At 38.3% G+C, this 17,497-nt stretch overlaps 1 protein-coding gene across 1 annotated transcript in view; it reads left to right on the top strand.

Moving 5' to 3' along the window:
* TLN2 (talin 2) overlaps positions 1–17,497 on the top strand; it is a 245,453-nt gene that overhangs the window by 113,036 nt on the left and 114,920 nt on the right. The window contains exons 6-11 of the mRNA XM_067305763.1: positions 6,211–6,381; positions 9,253–9,350; positions 10,083–10,212; positions 11,616–11,768; positions 12,658–12,800; positions 14,284–14,411. Of these exons, the coding sequence (XP_067161864.1) occupies positions 6,246–6,381; positions 9,253–9,350; positions 10,083–10,212; positions 11,616–11,768; positions 12,658–12,800; positions 14,284–14,411 (788 nt within the window). The 5' untranslated portion in view covers positions 6,211–6,245. The remainder of the gene's footprint in view (positions 1–6,210; positions 6,382–9,252; positions 9,351–10,082; positions 10,213–11,615; positions 11,769–12,657; positions 12,801–14,283; positions 14,412–17,497) is intronic.

The following is a 17,497-nucleotide window of genomic DNA, read 5'->3' on the forward strand; positions in this document are numbered from 1 at the left end:
TTAAGATGGGAGAATTCACAAACAGCAGACATTTCATTTTTACCTACTATTATGGAAGACATTTTTAAGGATCTGGTTAGCAAATGGCCTGGCTTGTCTTCAGTCTTAGGCATTTGTTGGAGCAGCAGGCAAGTTCACCAACAGCCAAGTATTCTCTCATTCGCGAGTGGTGCCCCTTCTTTTGCTATAGAGCCTTCTCAGTCAGAAAGACTGAGGAGTTTCCCGCCAGAGTAGAAAATTATGGTGTGGCCCACTAGGACCCCTCATTGCAAAGCAAACAGTCTGGACAAAGCCCAGGCAGGCAGTTCTCTGAAGTGTTGAACAAATAGAGCAGGCTGACCTTGACTTCTGGAGTAACTGGAATAAAACTTTGTCCAGGCAAATCTGGATATGTTGATTTTTCTTTGCTCTAGAAATATTTTCTCCAGGAGAAAAAGCCTGGAGCATTTTTACATACCTACATTAGGCACTCCTTAATTGTGTTATGTCACTGGCATTACTGAACTGTGTGAAATTAATTTGCACTAACTTAATTAAAATTCCAAATGCTGTTTTCTGTCTTTATTCTTATTTAGTGATTTTGCACAGCGTCTGGTTAAAGTAGAACTGTAGTGGGTTGGTGTTTCCTCAGCTCAAATGCTTAACTAATGTGGCTATGGTGTGTGTGGCACAGAATGCTGTGCCTCAAGCAGTTTGCTGAACAGAGCAAAGGGCCATGAAGCCCTCTTGGATGTTCATTTAAAAATTAGAGTTCCTACTGACTGTTTAATTATTTGGCAGTCCCTCAGCAGGAAAGAGGCGAGTTATATGGAAGAAGAAAAGCGGAGAGTAAATCCTTGCAAAGGCTATTCATTTCTTACTGCAGTAGCCCAAAGTGTGTGGAAGTTATCATTAGGACATGTGAATGAAGGAAGGCAGCAGGATATGAGTGAGTGTTGATCAGCACTGGGAGTCCTGCTGGATATTGGGTAGTTTTGGTTAGCTCTCCTGGACTGATACCAGGAAGAAAAGCAATTTTAACTGAATTCCCAGTGCAACTAAAGGATGGGTATGCTTGGACATTGGCTCACTTCCTGTTACTCTGGTGATGCTTCTGAAAGAGAATTAATGAATATATGTCAGCTCTTATTTGTTTGACTTATTATCCTGTGACTTGCCTTCTATAGTTACCTTTATGCTTTCTGGCTTATTACTTATCAAAGAAGTAAATCAGTAGAAAAGCATTTTTAAAAACTTCCTTCATTTCAGAGAAAATGGAATGCTGAGACCTGTAAATATTTATCTTTTCAGCTAAGAAAGTATTTTCTTTGTTTGTTCATACTGTTTCACTGAGAATACCTACTTTAGAAGAGATGAGTAGCTGTTCAGCTTTGTAAATATTTTTTCCCAGGGAATTTCAGAAAATTTCTTTTAATGAAGAAGTGTTAAAGAAAAAAGGTTCGTTGAGTATGCGTCTGTTTCAAAGCCCACACCTTCTGTAATTTAACAGTAGCAGCATCCTAGATCCAGCAGTTGTTAGGAAGACATGTCTATGCAGGAGGCTTTGAGGAGGTGTTCAGTAACTTCAGCTGAAAGTTGAAGCAAGACTGTGCAAATGGAAGTGCAGGTGCCTGCTGCAAGATTTCTGCTGTGCAGTTGCAGTGACCAGAAGCTATGTAGCGGCAGGGTGTGCCGCCCACAGGTGGCCCAGCTGGGACAGTGACCATCCCTTAGCACCCATCGCTTGATCTCCTGTTCCTCTGCTGGAGTTTACCATTTTCTTGGCTCTCCCAGCTTAATTGTAATTGCTCCGTAACCCACTACTGCCAAAATTAAGGAAAAAAAGATTCTCTCTGAAGTGCAATGGCCAACACAAAAATGTATCTAATTGGTGTGGAAAGCGATTGTACAAACAGATGGTGGCAACTCTGAGAGGGGCTGTTGGCCTGTGGAGCTGGAGGGCAGCTGGCTGCTGTAGTGGTTATGACTTGCTGAACCACAGCCGGAGTGGCGTGCCAGCCCACAGCCTAAAGTTACTTTACTAGAAAGAACCTTAACACTGCTTTGTCCTTGCATCTTAATTTTCAGCAGATACCAGTGTCTTTTTATGTTTGAAATTATTTTGCTTGTTGCCATGCTGTATCCAAGGTGCCCCATGGGCACGCAGAGGCCTGCTCATCTTGCTTCCAGCACTGGTTATAACCTTGGTTTGGGGGTTCCCAGAGTGTGGGCACTGGCACTCTGGCTGGAGGCCTTGATGTACATGCTCCAGAGTTTGAAGGAGACCAGAGCACTAACAGATTTAGCTCCTTTCTTTTTAAAGGAGTTGTATCTGACCCTGAAAAAAGAAATGGGGCAATGGGAGGACGCAGTAACAGGATCCCAACCTGTGAAATTTTGTGTTAAAGAATACAAGGACTAATCCTCCATGTCGATTGGTGGGGGGGCAGGAACTAAGACTCATTTGCAACATGGAATACCTAGGTTGGAAATTTGGAAGAAAAGCTTTCAAAATATAGAAACAGTAAAAAGAAGTGAAGCAGCTTCCCTGTGGATTTTGTGGATTTAATATCCCTGGAGCTTTGTACATACGGGTTAGACAAGCATCTGCCAGGGATAGCACAGGGATACGTAATTTCACAGGGCCAGGGGCTCAAGCTGGGCTCCTCAGGTTCCTTCCGGCACAGGGTTTTGTGGTTCCTCTGGTGCGTGTTTACAAAGTGAAAATGTTAACAAGTGCTGAAACTACAGAATTTTTTGTTCTGAAAGAACTTTTTTAGTGTAAATTTTGAGATGCTTGGTTTTAATTTCTTTAATAAAGTGTGTGACATAAGGCTTCACTGACTAAACTGCTTTCAAGTTCTGACTTGTTCTGTTTTGGATCTTACATGGTCAGACCATGTTTGTCTGAAATCTGTTTTTTGTTCTGTTTATGTTAACCTAATAAAAGACTCAATTCAAACTGCAAAATTGCGAGAATTTTATCACAATACTTTTGTTGATAAGTTTTTACTTTTCCTATTAAAGTTTGGTTGATCTTTACCTTTTGCTCTTTCTCTGTACCTTTTTCTCAATTCCTCACGGGAGAGGAGATTACTGGCCACATTTGGATGTCTGGATATGAGTTAGTGTGCCCTTTTTTAAAAATCCATTTCGAGTGTTCCATATGAAAAGGGTAATTTAAAATAATATGGGTTTTTCTATTTGCATGCAAGTGTATTTGTTTTCATGTCATAACTTTGGCATTTCACTTTTTTTTATGAAGTGATATTAAAAGATTCATCTCTAAGAAATAAATAATATTACATCACTATAACTTACATGAGATGTGCTCTTGGCAGTGCTGGTAATGAAGGATTTGTGTGGTGTGAAATTTTCATGGTATGTGCTAATTTATGACCATTCAGTCATTTGTCTAGTATTCCTTACCAAGAAAAGTTGGTCATTTCATTAGACAGAATAATGTCTCAAATGGATCCTATTTTTAACTCAACAGAAAAAGACTAGTTAGATCTGTTGGAAAGTGTTGTCATATGGCTGTGCGACTGTATTACGAGCATTTAACTACAACGTCAGAGTGGAAAGATTCAGTCATCTGTGTTGCTCTTGCATATGTTAGAGTGTAGAGAGGGGAACATTTCTTTTCATGTGCTATTCAAGGGCGTGTGGTGGTTTTTGTTTTCTTTTGTTTTGTTTTTTGACAACTGTTGAACGTGCTCACTTTTTTTCCCTGAATGGCTATTTCCCTTTGTCCAAAGTCATTTATACTGAAAGTTAAACAGCTGCTTGTTCATGGGAACGCCTGAGCTTCCAGGACAAGGTCAATATTCATTTTACCTTTTTAATGGGCAAGATAATCAAATCAGGTCCTGCAATGTGCTGTGAATGGCCTGCTAGCCTCATCCTCAGGTGCAATAAAAAGTAAGGAGGAGACAAAACCATTCTCTTGAGCTTATCTGTTTCCTGGTGTCACTTTATATCACTTCCTCTCCTTAAGAGAAGGAAGTAGCAAAGAGGGAGAGTCCAGAGGGCTGCGGTGTGTTGGCCCTGCCCCAGCATGTTGGCCAAGACGGCGGAGGAGGGAGCAGGGCTGGTGTCTCGCCTTTTCACGCTGCTGACCAGCAGCCAGCTCGCCCAGGTGGCCCCTTGGCCAGGACTGCTATCTGAGCAAATTGGCCAGACTGCTTTCAAAGCTGACCTGGCTTTTTTCTGGCTGTTTAGTGTGCCAATTTTTTTTGTTGTTTAACAGTGCACATGCATGCACACACGTGAACCTGAGACCATTCTGGATGGTGAAAAATTGTTCCAAGCTATGGTTTCTTGGGATGTTTTATTTTCGTAATGCTCTGGATTTTGCTTGTGTGTGACTGATAAAGTACCAAACTGTAGCTGGTTGTGGTGAATCTCTGTGGAAATACTGCAATGAGATTTATTTTTCTATTGTGTTTATTTTGTGCAGCTGCTATACTGAATGATTACTTTTGAAAGACGAAGATGATTGGGAACATCATCTTTTAGAAAATGGTATTTGGTAGTAGGGAAAGATCTTGATTTATTGATATCCAGCTAGAATGATTGGTTCAAAATATGCATTTTTAATAGGTGCTGAAAGGTTTGGAAAGCCATGAGGTGTGTGCATTGATATTTCTTGTATATTTTCTCTCATTTCCCCCTTTTCCCAGATACAGTCATTGTCTTGCTGTTGTCAAATAGTGTCTTTGTAATCTGTCACTGTGAACTTCTCTAGGGTTTCATGCTGGTAGAGAGAGGTCTTGGAAGTATGACGAAATACTGGTAGGATGATTTGATTGCTGGGAGGCAGATGGACGGGCTGTCCTGAAACTCTGCTTGGGCAAGGATGACATCTTAGAGCCAGAGCTACTTCTAAGTGTTACTGGTAGAGAGATGATTTCGTTGTTTGTGCCTTGGAGAAGTGTTTGATCACTGAGCTCTGTGCTTTGGTATGTGGTGGGGTTTTTGTTTTTGTTTTTTTGTTGTTTGTTTTTCATCATTGATGAAATGTAAATGATGGTTCCTTTCTATTCTTTACAGTGATTTTGCCAAATGGTACTGAGTATTTGGGCTGTAAAAAGATGTACAATTGGGATTTAAATTTGTGCTTAGAATTAGTAGCAGTGTGTCCTGCTCAAATTATCATCAGTTAATCAGAGTCCTTGGCATCTCCCAAGTTTTCCTATCTAAAATATGCATAATGAATTTCTGCAGAGAAGATTTTATCAGAAGTTGTGAAGAGTTGCTGGAGATCAGTGTGGAAAGCCCAGGGATGGGGGAGTGGTTTGGAGTGTCACGACAGCAAGGGAAGGCTCAGGAGATGAAACCCAGACCATCCACAAAATGAAGCAAAACAAAAAGTGCCTGGAGCTTCCTGCTCTGTAGACAAAAGCTGTCAAAGTTTCTGAACTAGAATAGAAAGGAAAAATACCTTGGAGCTGAAACTTTGGATAGCTGCACGACAGGATAAAAAATCTAGGGATCTATGTGGAGACTTGGGGAAAAAAAAACAACACATGGTATTGCGTACTCTACACTCTTTAGAAAGAGGAGTTTTGTATTAAGAAAATTCTGCTTCTGTTTAAGTAGTTATTCTAAGTTGTTTATAGCTACCAGCTAATCTAAATGTTCTAATAGAAGGTGTGGTGGGAAAAAAGCCATTTCATTGCTGGGGGACCAGTTAACTTTCCAGTCTGAAAATACATTATCTCTTTCCTTGGAAAGCAATCTCTCCACTTCCCCTCACTGCCCTTTTCTTTTAATGTGTCTGGCATTGAAAAGGAGGAGAAAATGTTAACATTTCAGAATTCAGTATTGCATATTTACTGAAAGTTTGACCTGCAGATTTGAATTTGTTATTAAATGTTTGATATTGAAGAGTGAAAAATCGATGAAAATTGTTGTTGTTTTTCTGTCAGGAGTGAATGACTCGCTCTTGGCTGTATACCCAGTAAGCGTACTGTTTTCCTCATGCAGCATTTTGATGTAGTTCAGACAAAATGTTAATTTTCAAGAATGCATACACGCCTTTTCCCAAAAATGACCTTCCAATATGCCAAGAAAAATAACTGTTTTGGGTAGTTTCTAGCTTGCTGATAATGTGACTTTATACAGAACTGCATTTGTAAATGTCTCACCTGAACTCTTTAATGAAAAGGTGAGTGTATTAAAGCATTAAATGCAAAATTCAGAGAGAAAATGCTATTTCTGCTTTTTCAGGTACTTTAGTAGGAGCTTGCAAGTGATTTGACACCATGGTGGCCCTTTCCTTGAAGATCTGTGTCCGCCAGTGCAATGTGGTAAAGACAATGCAATTTGAACCGTCCACTGCAGTGTATGATGCCTGCAGAGTTATTCGTGAACGAGTGCCAGAGGCTCAGACAGGGCAAGGTGAGTTCCTGAATTTGCCCTCAGTTAAATTATTTAATTTTAAATATAATTTAAAATACAATTTAATTTAAATTTAAAATAAAAAGACAGAGACCCAAGTTCTGTTACTCTAGCAGTGTTTTTTTTTGTTTGTCCATTTATTAGACAGCTGGGGGTTATTTTTTAATATTTTTAATATAAATAAAAATCCTCTGGAGTGACATGTAGAGTGCAAATGTATCTGTAAGCAATCTAAGATAAAGATTGTGTGGGTGTGGGTTTTTTGTTTTGTTTTGTTTTGTTTTTTGGTAAGGCAGAGTTCTACAAAGAGAACTTCTTTTGTGAAGCGTTGACTTTTTACATAAATTGTTTGCTTGCCTGAAAGGCAATTCCCACTCCACCCCCAACAAACATACACATACAAATTTCTTTAGCTCTTCTTCATTTCTGCAACAGGCAGGGTTTTTGTCTGAAGAACGCTTTTTCTGGTACCATTTTTTTTTGCAGCAATGTTTGTGGCAATGCTTTCTAGGAAAATCTGGATGGACTTATTCTGTACCTTGGTAAAGGAAGGGATGATACAGATTGCGAAAGAATGGCTGGACATCTCCAAAACTATCTCTGTGCCTATTGAGTAAATTAAATGAAAAAGTCCTGTAAAATATTTGTTCACTCAGAGAAAAACTTTGGTTTGAACTTGACTGAAGTTCTGAGCGAATTCAGGTTCTTCAGAATCCTTTGGTGCCACTAGAATATAATCCTTAGAGCAGGGACTTTATTGCTTTTTATGCAAAGTCTTCCAACTTTAGAGCTGTTTCTAAAAAACCTTGTCTCAACTGTTACAAAAATGTGTTAGACATGTATGATACTATTTAATAATGATTCTCCTTTGCAAGAGTCTGTAGGAAGTCTAGTTATAGAGCTTCAATTTTTTGGATGAAAGTTGTATGTTTTTACCAGCTAATTTTGAAGAGCTGTTGAATTCAGAGAATCTGAGTACTAAATATCCCTCAATGTCATGAACCTCATAGGAAAGCTAAGGAACTTTGTGTAGCTTATGTAATAGTATTTTTTTTTCCTTTATATACAATTGCAGTACAATTACGTCTTTTGAACAAACAAAACTTTCTGAAATTGGATGAATAGGAAAAAAATATTAATGTGTCCTTTTCCCTTCTACTTTATGGTTGTTAAAACACATTTGTTTGCCTTTTAGTTCAGAAAATTCCTACTGGCACAGTATAGGTGGATCAAGCTATATCCTGCATCACAGAAAATGCAGTTGTAGTATGGCTATCAAGCTTGCAAATTCACTTCTCAAGCAGGCTTGCACAGCGGCACAAAGACGGCCAGGCCGTTAGTGTGCGAGCTGCACAGCTCCGACTGTTTCATTACTAGAGTGCATTCCCCAGAAGCAAGGATTAAAGCAGCCTGTGCTTCTGCGGTAATTCTGTACTCTGTGTAAGGTGCTTTGTGTTTAAAGATCACAATGTGTGTATAAAGATCACATTTATAAGCTCAAATTATAAAATGATTTTATCCAACTGATTTCTTTACTCAGCTTTTGCATCTTTGTATGTACGGATCGCTTGGCTTTCCAGTGGATTTTTTTTAAATTAAGATCTGCAGGAAAGCTTTTGTTGTGTTTTATATTCAGTTGTTTTTAGAAGGATTCTTCCTTCAGACTTTTGTATTTTCAAGCCATTTACACTATTTTTTCATCAAACAAAATCTTTTATATGCTTTTATATATACATTTGTGTTTGTGTATATATATATGAGTAATAACATGCATTTAAGGTAAAACTCTTAGATCTAAATTGTTGCTATACGTGACATTTAAAGATGAAACAGTGTCACAGAAATTGTAGCAGCTCTTTTTACTTGACACTGATCACAGGGAGTCTGGACATGTGCCTGAAAGTGTGCAAGGTACTGTCCATGCACTGAGCAGCTGTAATGCTGTTTGCGCACAGCTGGCCAGGTTGTGTTGAAAAAAGGCATTAGCTTAAACTTTGGTAGAGCTGCAATTTGAGCAGGCTCAGCTGATGAATAGTAGCTTTTGCTGTTTGCGGTAGTAAAATTGTGTAAGAATGTACTGTGTATAAATTCTTCACATATATGCTTGTCATGAAGATGCTTTGGTAGGCCTTAAACTGACACCTGAGATCTTTACACCTGGAGTTTAGTCTTTGAAACCTGGTTTTGCTCTTCTGTGACAATGAGAGTTTTACCCTTTACTACTTATTAAGGAAGAAAATTGGCATGTGTTTAGCCTGCAATAGGTGCAGGTGTTTCCTGAGATTATTATGGACATAAAATTTTCAAGTTAATTTTTTTGTACATTTTTTAAGTACCTAAACTTAATGCATCTACCAAAGAAAACTCAGAAGTTTTGCATAAATGCACCTTAATCTGTGGAATATTAAAAAAAAAAGGGGGGGGGGGGACATGTACCCCATCCCCAAATGATATGTTTGAAACTAGAACTGCTGCTTGGAAGAGTGTATTTTGTCAGTGTTCAAATTATTAAATCCACTGCCTGTATTTTTGGCTAGTCGGTTACAAAGCAGGACCTATGAGCATTAAAAAGGTCTTGTTGAGAAGAATTAATTACAAATATGCTATAGATTACATAGTATCTATGACATGTTTTTGCTTAGTGAAACCTTTAAGCTTTCTATAAAGCCTGACCTACCCTGCTCTCTGCTGCTGAACTAAATATTTCACGAAACACAGAAAAAGTATTTCTACTTAAGTTTAAGAATGGAAGGAAAATGTAATGGAAGCTTAAACTTGAATTGTAGTTACCGTGCTGGTTTTATTAGATGGGGTTTCTTTTTTTTCTTCTTTTTCTTCCATGAAAGTCCCACTTTCTCTTTTGTTCCACAGCCTCTGACTATGGATTGTTCTTGTCAGATGAAGATCCTCGAAAAGGTATATGGTTGGAGGCTGGAAGAACGCTGGATTATTACATGCTGAGAAATGGGGTAGGGTGCAAGTTTGTTGCTTCTTTCATCAACTGGTTTTTAGAAAACTTGTTTCCCAAATAGAAAAAAAGAATACTTAGCTGGAGAGGTAGGAGGGGTGCAGAAGCCATTACCCTGTACATGTCATCTTTGGCAACATCAGTTCTAAATAAAATAACCTAATAAAAAGAACAAAGTCATGAGTTTATGTTGTATTCCCTATCTGTCATTTCCAGCCAAAGCTGTGCTTCTGAGTAGTACCAAGAAGTGGTTCATTTTTTTGTTCTTGGATCGGGATTATTCTTTCTATATCCCATATAGTTGTTGAGGCATAGAGTGGATTTGAATGTGCCTGGACCATGTCACAGCTGAGTCTTATGCTGTGCATTTAAGAAATCCAGATCAAAGCTATCACTGCAGTCTAGGTATCCTCTTCAGATGCTAAATCATTTTTTGTGGCACAAATGCTGTGACTTACCCGGCCCTGTTTCAGTCTTGCTGGCTAAGACAACTGTATGAAAAATGGCATCGTCATTGTTCAAGGGTCTGACAGAACTGCAAGTAGTCACTTCGGAGTTTTTTGCTTGAATAAATTTGCCCATATTATACAAAACAAAGGAAAAAAAAAACTTTTCATGGAGGGGTGGGGAGTGAACAAAACTGAAGAGAAACAGTGCTTCAGGCCTCTACACTAGTGGGTTGTTTTGTGGTGGCTTCCAAAAGCATTTAGAAACAGTATTGTTTATTCCCTAGGATATATTGGAGTACAAGAAGAAACAGAGACCTCAAAAGATACGGATGTTGGATGGTTCAGTGAAAACAGTCATGGTGGATGATTCTAAAACAGTTGGTGAATTGCTGGTTACCATTTGCAGCAGGATAGGTGAGACTTTGAGACCTACATATGCAAGAATTTGGGGGGTTTCTGCCATATTTGCATTCTGAATGCCTCTTCTGGATTAAAAAAATGACATGCATGTTCAAAAATTTTTTTTTCAATTTATCAATTAACTTTTATCAAACACTTTCTTAAAAGCCATTGTCCAGGTTTCCTTATGAAAGTCAGTAGACAGTTTAGCTACATCCTAAACCACTTAGATATTCAGCAGATGAAGAAAGTAAGTTATCTGACAGTGAAGTTCTAACTTTTTCAGTATTTGCTAGTTCTACATATGCTTTCCTGCTGTGTGGCAGAGAATTAGCACTAAACTTAATTGCAATGACAAAAGAGGAAAGCTGTTAACCTTGGAAATATACCTAAACGTAGGGCACCACAGCACTGTGTTCTTTGTAAAACTAAATATGGAAGCCATCCAGAGCAGCTGGTCTAACGTGTGTCACATTGGTTATGGTCTGTCTTTCTGTTTATCTGAATAGAGACATTTTGGAAAACTAATACAAATTTAATGATAAACATGCATTCAGCATGGATTAGTTTAAATCATCTTAAACCCTTGCTTAATTCTCGTTTAGAATTCAAGTGGCCTTAATTTAATTTAGATTAATTTACTTGGAAAGTGAATTAAGCTAAATTGAAATTGGTCCATTTTAATTCTGTGTGAGTGTTTCTATGCAGGGTTCTAATGTGCTGTAACTGATTTACTTTAAAAATGAATTTGACTAATTTTCACGAATGTGGTCATGTAGGCAAGCATTTCATTTGCTTTCCTGTATAACATGATCATGCTTTACCAAACAATGGAACGAGCAAGCAGAACAAAGAAATGAGAGCGACTTGGCACATAGGCTAAAGGCTTTCAACTGACTTTCCAATCAGTTTCATGTAAAATTCATAGGAAGAATTGACAGTTTTAAAGCCCTAAAGGAGATACTTCACATGTTTTCATTCTTCTGTGTGCTCTGCTACGTTTCTTCTATATGTCCTGGGCAAACTGTAATTACCTGGTTCTCAGGAAGCAATTGTAGCTTGGCATGTCTGCATCCCGGGATTTACTGCTAATTTAAAATGCATCATGGTCTTAATCATGCAACTGCTCTTGGAAGATAACAAAAAAGTGAGTATCTTTCTGAAAGTGACAAATGTAAAATACAATGAATTAACAGTATTTTGGAAGGATTATGTCAAACACTGGACAATAGATCATGAATGCAGAACTTGTAGATTGTTTTGGGGATCCTCTTCCCCATACTGTGCAAGTCTTTCATCTGGGATATCTTTACTATACTTGAAATTAAGCATTAGTGCTATAGAAAAGAATATTTCATCCATCCTAAAATGCATTAAACTTTCAATGTTATAAACCCTGGATTTATTTATACTTGCAGGAATAACAAATTATGAAGAATATTCCTTAATCCAGGAAAGCATTGAAGAGAAGAAAGAAGAGAGCACAGGGACACTTAAGAAAGATAGGACGTTGTTGCGTGACGAAAGAAAAATGGAAAAGTTGAAGGCAAAGCTTCATACAGATGATGATTGTAAGTAGTGTATTCCAGGATAATGCTTGGACAAATATTTTTTCCACAGAATTGTGTAAGAAAACATATGGGAATGCATTTTTTGATTCTTTAATGTCTCTCAATTGACTGCTTCCTGTATTTTGCACCCGTTTATTTGTAATTTCATTTTCTACTGAGTATTTTCAAGTGTAGTTAAATGGATCATTTGTTGCTTCTAGCTGTGAAAGTCGACATGTCTTTTGAAATGGTTTTCTGTGTTTTTTGGGGGGTGGGGGAGGGAGTTATAAGTTGGAAGGGAAGCTCATTTCCATACTGATCTCCTTTTCCCCTTCATTAAACTAGGATATTTAACTATTGATGCCTTATTTCAACCTTAATACTGAAAGTCGTCAAAAGGTAGTTTTGTCTTTGAAGGTATACATTTTAAATGTAAATGGAGTTTGCCAAAGAACTAAGGTAGTATTTGATTTGTTTTATATAAAAAGTCATCAGAACTATGATTTGCGTTTTACATTAGGACACTAAGATTAACTGTTACCAGGAGAAGGATATTTCAAAATGTATTCAGATATCAAAATGTGAACAGAACAATTGGCAGTTTTAGGGGGAAAATGTATTTCTGAACTTTTAAGTTGTTTTACAACACAACTTTTAAGATTTGAATTAAATGTTACTATAATTTTTCCTTCAACAGTATTAATGGTGTATCATGCTGTAGTAAACTCCTGTTTGTCGGCAGTGCTATTCCTTCTTAAATTCTGATTTGTAGCAACTCTCAACACTGAGGACTAGAAACCTAAATGAAAGCAACAGTTGAAATGCCAATTATCACATGATCTTCACAACAGCTATTAGCACCGGCAACACTGCATATTTAACAACGTGTGTGTCTGTGGTTCTGTTACAGTAAACTGGTTAGATCACAGCCGAACATTTAGAGAGCAAGGAGTTGATGAAAATGAAACACTACTATTAAGGAGAAAATTCTTTTATTCAGACCAGAATGTAGATTCAAGAGATCCTGTTCAGCTGAACTTGCTTTATGTTCAGGTATAGTATGTGGACCAGTGGTACCTGTTTTACCTTGTCTGAGGTAACTTGTGTAGGTTCATTAGAAAAAAAATAAAGCTGAATAGCTGACTCCTCCATTGCTGAAATACACCATCTTCTAGATTTCCAGTTCTGGCTGTGCTATGATTTTGTGTCTATTCCTTCAAGAACATCTGACAATACAGAGGCTTTGCAAATCCTTTTATTCAAGTACTTTAAACACAATAATGCAGACTCAGATAAAAATCCACTGACTGTTGTGTCCTTGTCCTGCCTTCCTTAAAATTCATGAATGCATCTTGTCTTTGGGTAAGAGTTTCAGGGATCTGGGATGGTAGTTTTCATGATTGTTTCCTGTAGGTGATACTTTCTCTGTAACATTGAATCTCATTGCAGTCTTGCGGCCAGCTTTCTGCTGTTGATCTCTTTTCTCTTTCTGCATGATCTGTGAGAGAGCTGCTTTCCCACCCACTCTCCAGTATTCAACCCAGATAGCACAAGGCAGGCAGGCAGGTGTCCTGTCCAAAATGGACCGTATCATGGGACACAGTAGGAGCCCACCTAGACAGGTTCACCAAACTGCTGGAGATGCCATACCCTAGCCAAGCTGGGAGTATTTCTGCAGAAGATTCTCTTCAATAGTAGGCTTTGGTGCAGCAGGCTCCAATGCAATCTGAAGACAGTAGGCTTTTGAACTCTGTGTTAAAGTTCAAAAAAGAAAGGGGTGGGAGTGCCGTTGATTGAAAAAGCTAATAGGTTCTTCAACTGTTATTCTTCCAGCTGATTCAAATAGAATTTCTCTAAATTATATTTTATAACTCCAAGGTGAATGATAAAGATGGCCTTGTTTTTTTTGACTTCACTGAATTTTCAAGTGTGTTAGAGGATTGTATCACACTGAGCCATTTTCTTGCCCTTAGATATTTTCTTCAGGTTGCTGTTATGGCAGTATGCATTAATATTGCCATTCCACTGTTTGCTGTATGGATAGATGAGACTTCTGTTTCCAGAGCTATAAAATCTGTCATCCTCTATGAGTACTAAATTTAAACAAAAGAAAGGAAAATGTTGCTTGCCTTCTCCTTTTGCTATTTCTATAATAGTATTTCTATTTTACCTACTAGTTATGTATTTAAGTACCTACTGGTTGGTGTGTGTGTGTATATATATACCTATATATGTAAGTATATATGTGTGTGTGTGTGTATACACCTTGTGTATTACATATACACATAGTAAAGGAAATGTGTGTTGGGTCCTTAGGCGATGAAAGTTATCACCATCAGGGTTTCAGTAAGTCTCTGGATACTCACCAGAAGAGAATCTGGCCCTTTGTTTTGGGGCATAAACATGTCCACAGTGGAGTAACAAAGATATTCAGACAGGAGGATGTGTTGCTTGATTATTGGCATATGTTCAAGCTTTCAGAAAATTTCAGAGATGCAACAATTGTCACTGATGTGTCTTTGCTTACCTCTTACAGGCTCGTGATGACATTCTGAATGGCTCCCATCCCGTCTCTTTTGAGAAGGCCTGCGAGTTTGGAGGCTTTCAAGCACAGATCCAGTTTGGACCTCATGTAGAACACAAACACAAACCTGGATTTTTAGAGTAAACGCTTTTGCTAACTTCTAAATTTGGGTGTCACTTCAGTGTAACCCAGTGTAACTAAGCCTAGACACAGTTTAGACCTTAAAGCAGAGGTAGCTAGATCTGTGTTTGCTGCAGCAGTCTCCCTGTGGCAGGAGCCTTTTTGCATAAATCAGCAATCCTAACTGCTGAGGGAACCTTTGGCAGTGGTTTATAGGCAGCAGATGGCACTGTCTGACCCAGCAGTGCCAGTTAGGTGTGCGACTGGATTCTTTGACAACCTGGTAATGTTGGCCGTGCCAGCCCTCTCTTTTCTCCCACAGCCAAGGCTGAGGTTACCCAGTAGCCTCCACTCCTTCAGTGCAGCTCCATTCTGTCCTGTGGGTTCCTGCATCGGAACTGCCCTGGACTACTCAAAAGCTAGGTGTGACTCAAAAGCCATATGTTGGTCGTCATCTTGGTTTAGACTTGAGAGTGTACTGAAAAAGTTTATTATGCCTCAGTTACTGAGTTAGGAGAAATGGAATTTTATTCTTGCTTTGAAGTCTACTTTTGCCTCCATTTAGTACTGCCATCTGTGAATTAAGCGTACACCAGTATGTATGACAGATGCTTGATTTGCTAGGAAAGCGTGTGAATGGAAAGATGTTATATTATTCAAATAATATTTGTATTGCTCTGCACAGAGGTTAAATTTTCCAGACTTTTTGTTAGTGGCATTAATCATATAGATTCATCCTCTCATGGCATTGTATAAATGGAGATCTAGGACTGTGCTCTTTGTCTCAAACTCAAGACAGGAGTCCTGCCTACAGTTGACCCATCCTTTCACCTTTATTGTCGTACTTACTTTTATGTTCTCAGCAGAGCAAGTTGAGTGTTGCTAAAGTTTAGATACCCCATCTTTCTAGCAATTTTGACTATTCTCATTAGTTTGCCTAAGGTGAAATGAACAGAAGGCAGGAATTTGAGAAAGGGAATGAGAGAAGTTAAAGCTAGTTACTGAGCAGTCAGTCAAGCATTGGCTTCGTGTGAGGCTCATAGAAGCCTTAATAAGGATGCGCAAAACAGTGGGTGCATGTTTGGTTTCTGTTCTGTTACATGAATCCATGGTGAGTGCAGGGTGCTGACTCTTAGATACTTGCCTTGGTGAGCCCAAGTCTGTGGCTTACTGTATCTCAGGGAATCATTTTAAAATGACGACTCGCTTTGGAGTGTGCAGTGCTACAAGCTTCATTGTTCAAAACACTTTGTTATTATGAAAGTTCCTGAAGCAGGTGTTATGTTATGCTCAGTTATGCAAACAAATCACATATGCAAACTTGCTTCAGTTCCAATTAATTTGAGTAATCAGCTTAATTTGAGTAATCAGCTTTCCTTTGTGCCATCTCTGCCTTGCTACTGATGGCCCGTGAGCCTTTTGTGATAGAGCTACTGATACCTCATCCGAATCACAGAGACCCAACGTAGTAGCCTCAGTGCACTCCCCGTCCTTATTTCCTCACACTGTGGCTGGTTATGCAACAATCTTTCTCTGGGGTTTTTCCACTGAATATTTATTCTTCTCTTCTCCCTCCATGCATTCCCTCCTTCCCCCCCCCCCCCCCCCCAAGAAAAGTATTCCTGCAGCAAACCATTAGACTATTACCTCATGACAAGTTAATATTGGGTCACGGTTATGATTTCAGGAGTTAGCTGTTCTCCATAATAGCTGCTTTTGATTTTTAAAGCAATATTTCCCCAAAAAACTTAATAGTTTTCTCAAACTGCTGTGCAGAGTTCAGTTACTTAAATTTTTTTTTACAGGTTTTTGACTTGGTCTTTTCTGACTAAGATTCCTTTTTCCCTCCCCCCAATTTAAGTCCCATATAGTAGCTGTATTTTACATTGGACAGGAACTGCTGGATGGATGATACCTCTGTTTTGTAAGCAGTGCTAGACAGACTTAAGTCCATCATGCAATAAAATGTTACACATAAAGTGCAGTATCTTTTTATGCTAGAAGAGGTAAAATGTATATGAACATGAACTTCATGTCAGAAGAGAATATTTCTCTAGTGGAATTTGCATAAAACTGGAATTTCAAATTTTAAAACCTTATAATTGTCTGCAGAGCATTTTCTGTACTTATTATTTTCATTGAAAGAGGTATTGACTGTATTAAGATTGAGTCTTGTTAGGCCACCAAATCTAGTCTCTCACTCTTCTGGCATAGAATTCATTTCATAAAATTACAGATTTTTGATTTGTAAGTAAGCCTGCAACTCCCTGATTTTAAGCTTGCATGTTTGATTTAGCTTTGTATACTTTTGGCTGTACTTAGCTTTCCTAAGAGCCTTTTGTGAAACCTCATGCTTTTGTTTTGTGCACCTAAACAAGCCAAGCTCTCCTGACTGGTTATGAATAGTATATATGTTGTATAGAGGAATGCTGATTTTTCTGAAAATGTGCCTCTCTTCAGAAAACATTTCATTTTTTTCTTCTTGAAAGAATGAGTTATTTTTTTGAACAGGTTTCATCCAACTGTTTCTTGTTCTTTGGAAGAACGCTGCTTCTGTTCGAGCATGAAAGTAGTTATGTTTAAACTGTGCTATAGCTCCATCTGAAATATGGTTGAAAAGCGTTTATTCACTCACCATTGGAACCTCAATACACTGCCGACTCCCTTAAGGATATTCCATCTGCTCATACAGAAAACAGCATGTAGCAAAATAGGGTTGTTTTCTTTTTAGCATTGTTTTAAAACAGCTTAGTTTAGTTTGCCATGTCTGCAGTATGTTTATATGGACAATTTTTTCATCTCTTTTTTTGTCATTGATAAATGATTCTTGGCACAGATGAAGATTACTGCATGCATCTTGTTAACACTTTGATATTGGCTGTTGGAATTTCCTTGAAGCTCATGCCAGAGTAAATTGTGAAAGTTCCTAGGCTATCAAATTGCAAATAGCTGTATGAGGAAGAGCGTGAAGGAGGGCTTATGTTTTTGGATTGCATCTGCAGAGGAACACTGTTTAAATTTGATGAAAAAATATCTGTTAAAGAAGTCTTACTATGCATATGTAGATAAGGAGTGGCTAAAACTATTGACACTTGTTTTTTGTTTC

This window comes from Apteryx mantelli, chromosome 15, assembly GCF_036417845.1.
Source record: "Apteryx mantelli isolate bAptMan1 chromosome 15, bAptMan1.hap1, whole genome shotgun sequence".
In the NCBI taxonomy this organism is placed as follows: domain Eukaryota; kingdom Metazoa; phylum Chordata; class Aves; order Apterygiformes; family Apterygidae; genus Apteryx; species Apteryx mantelli.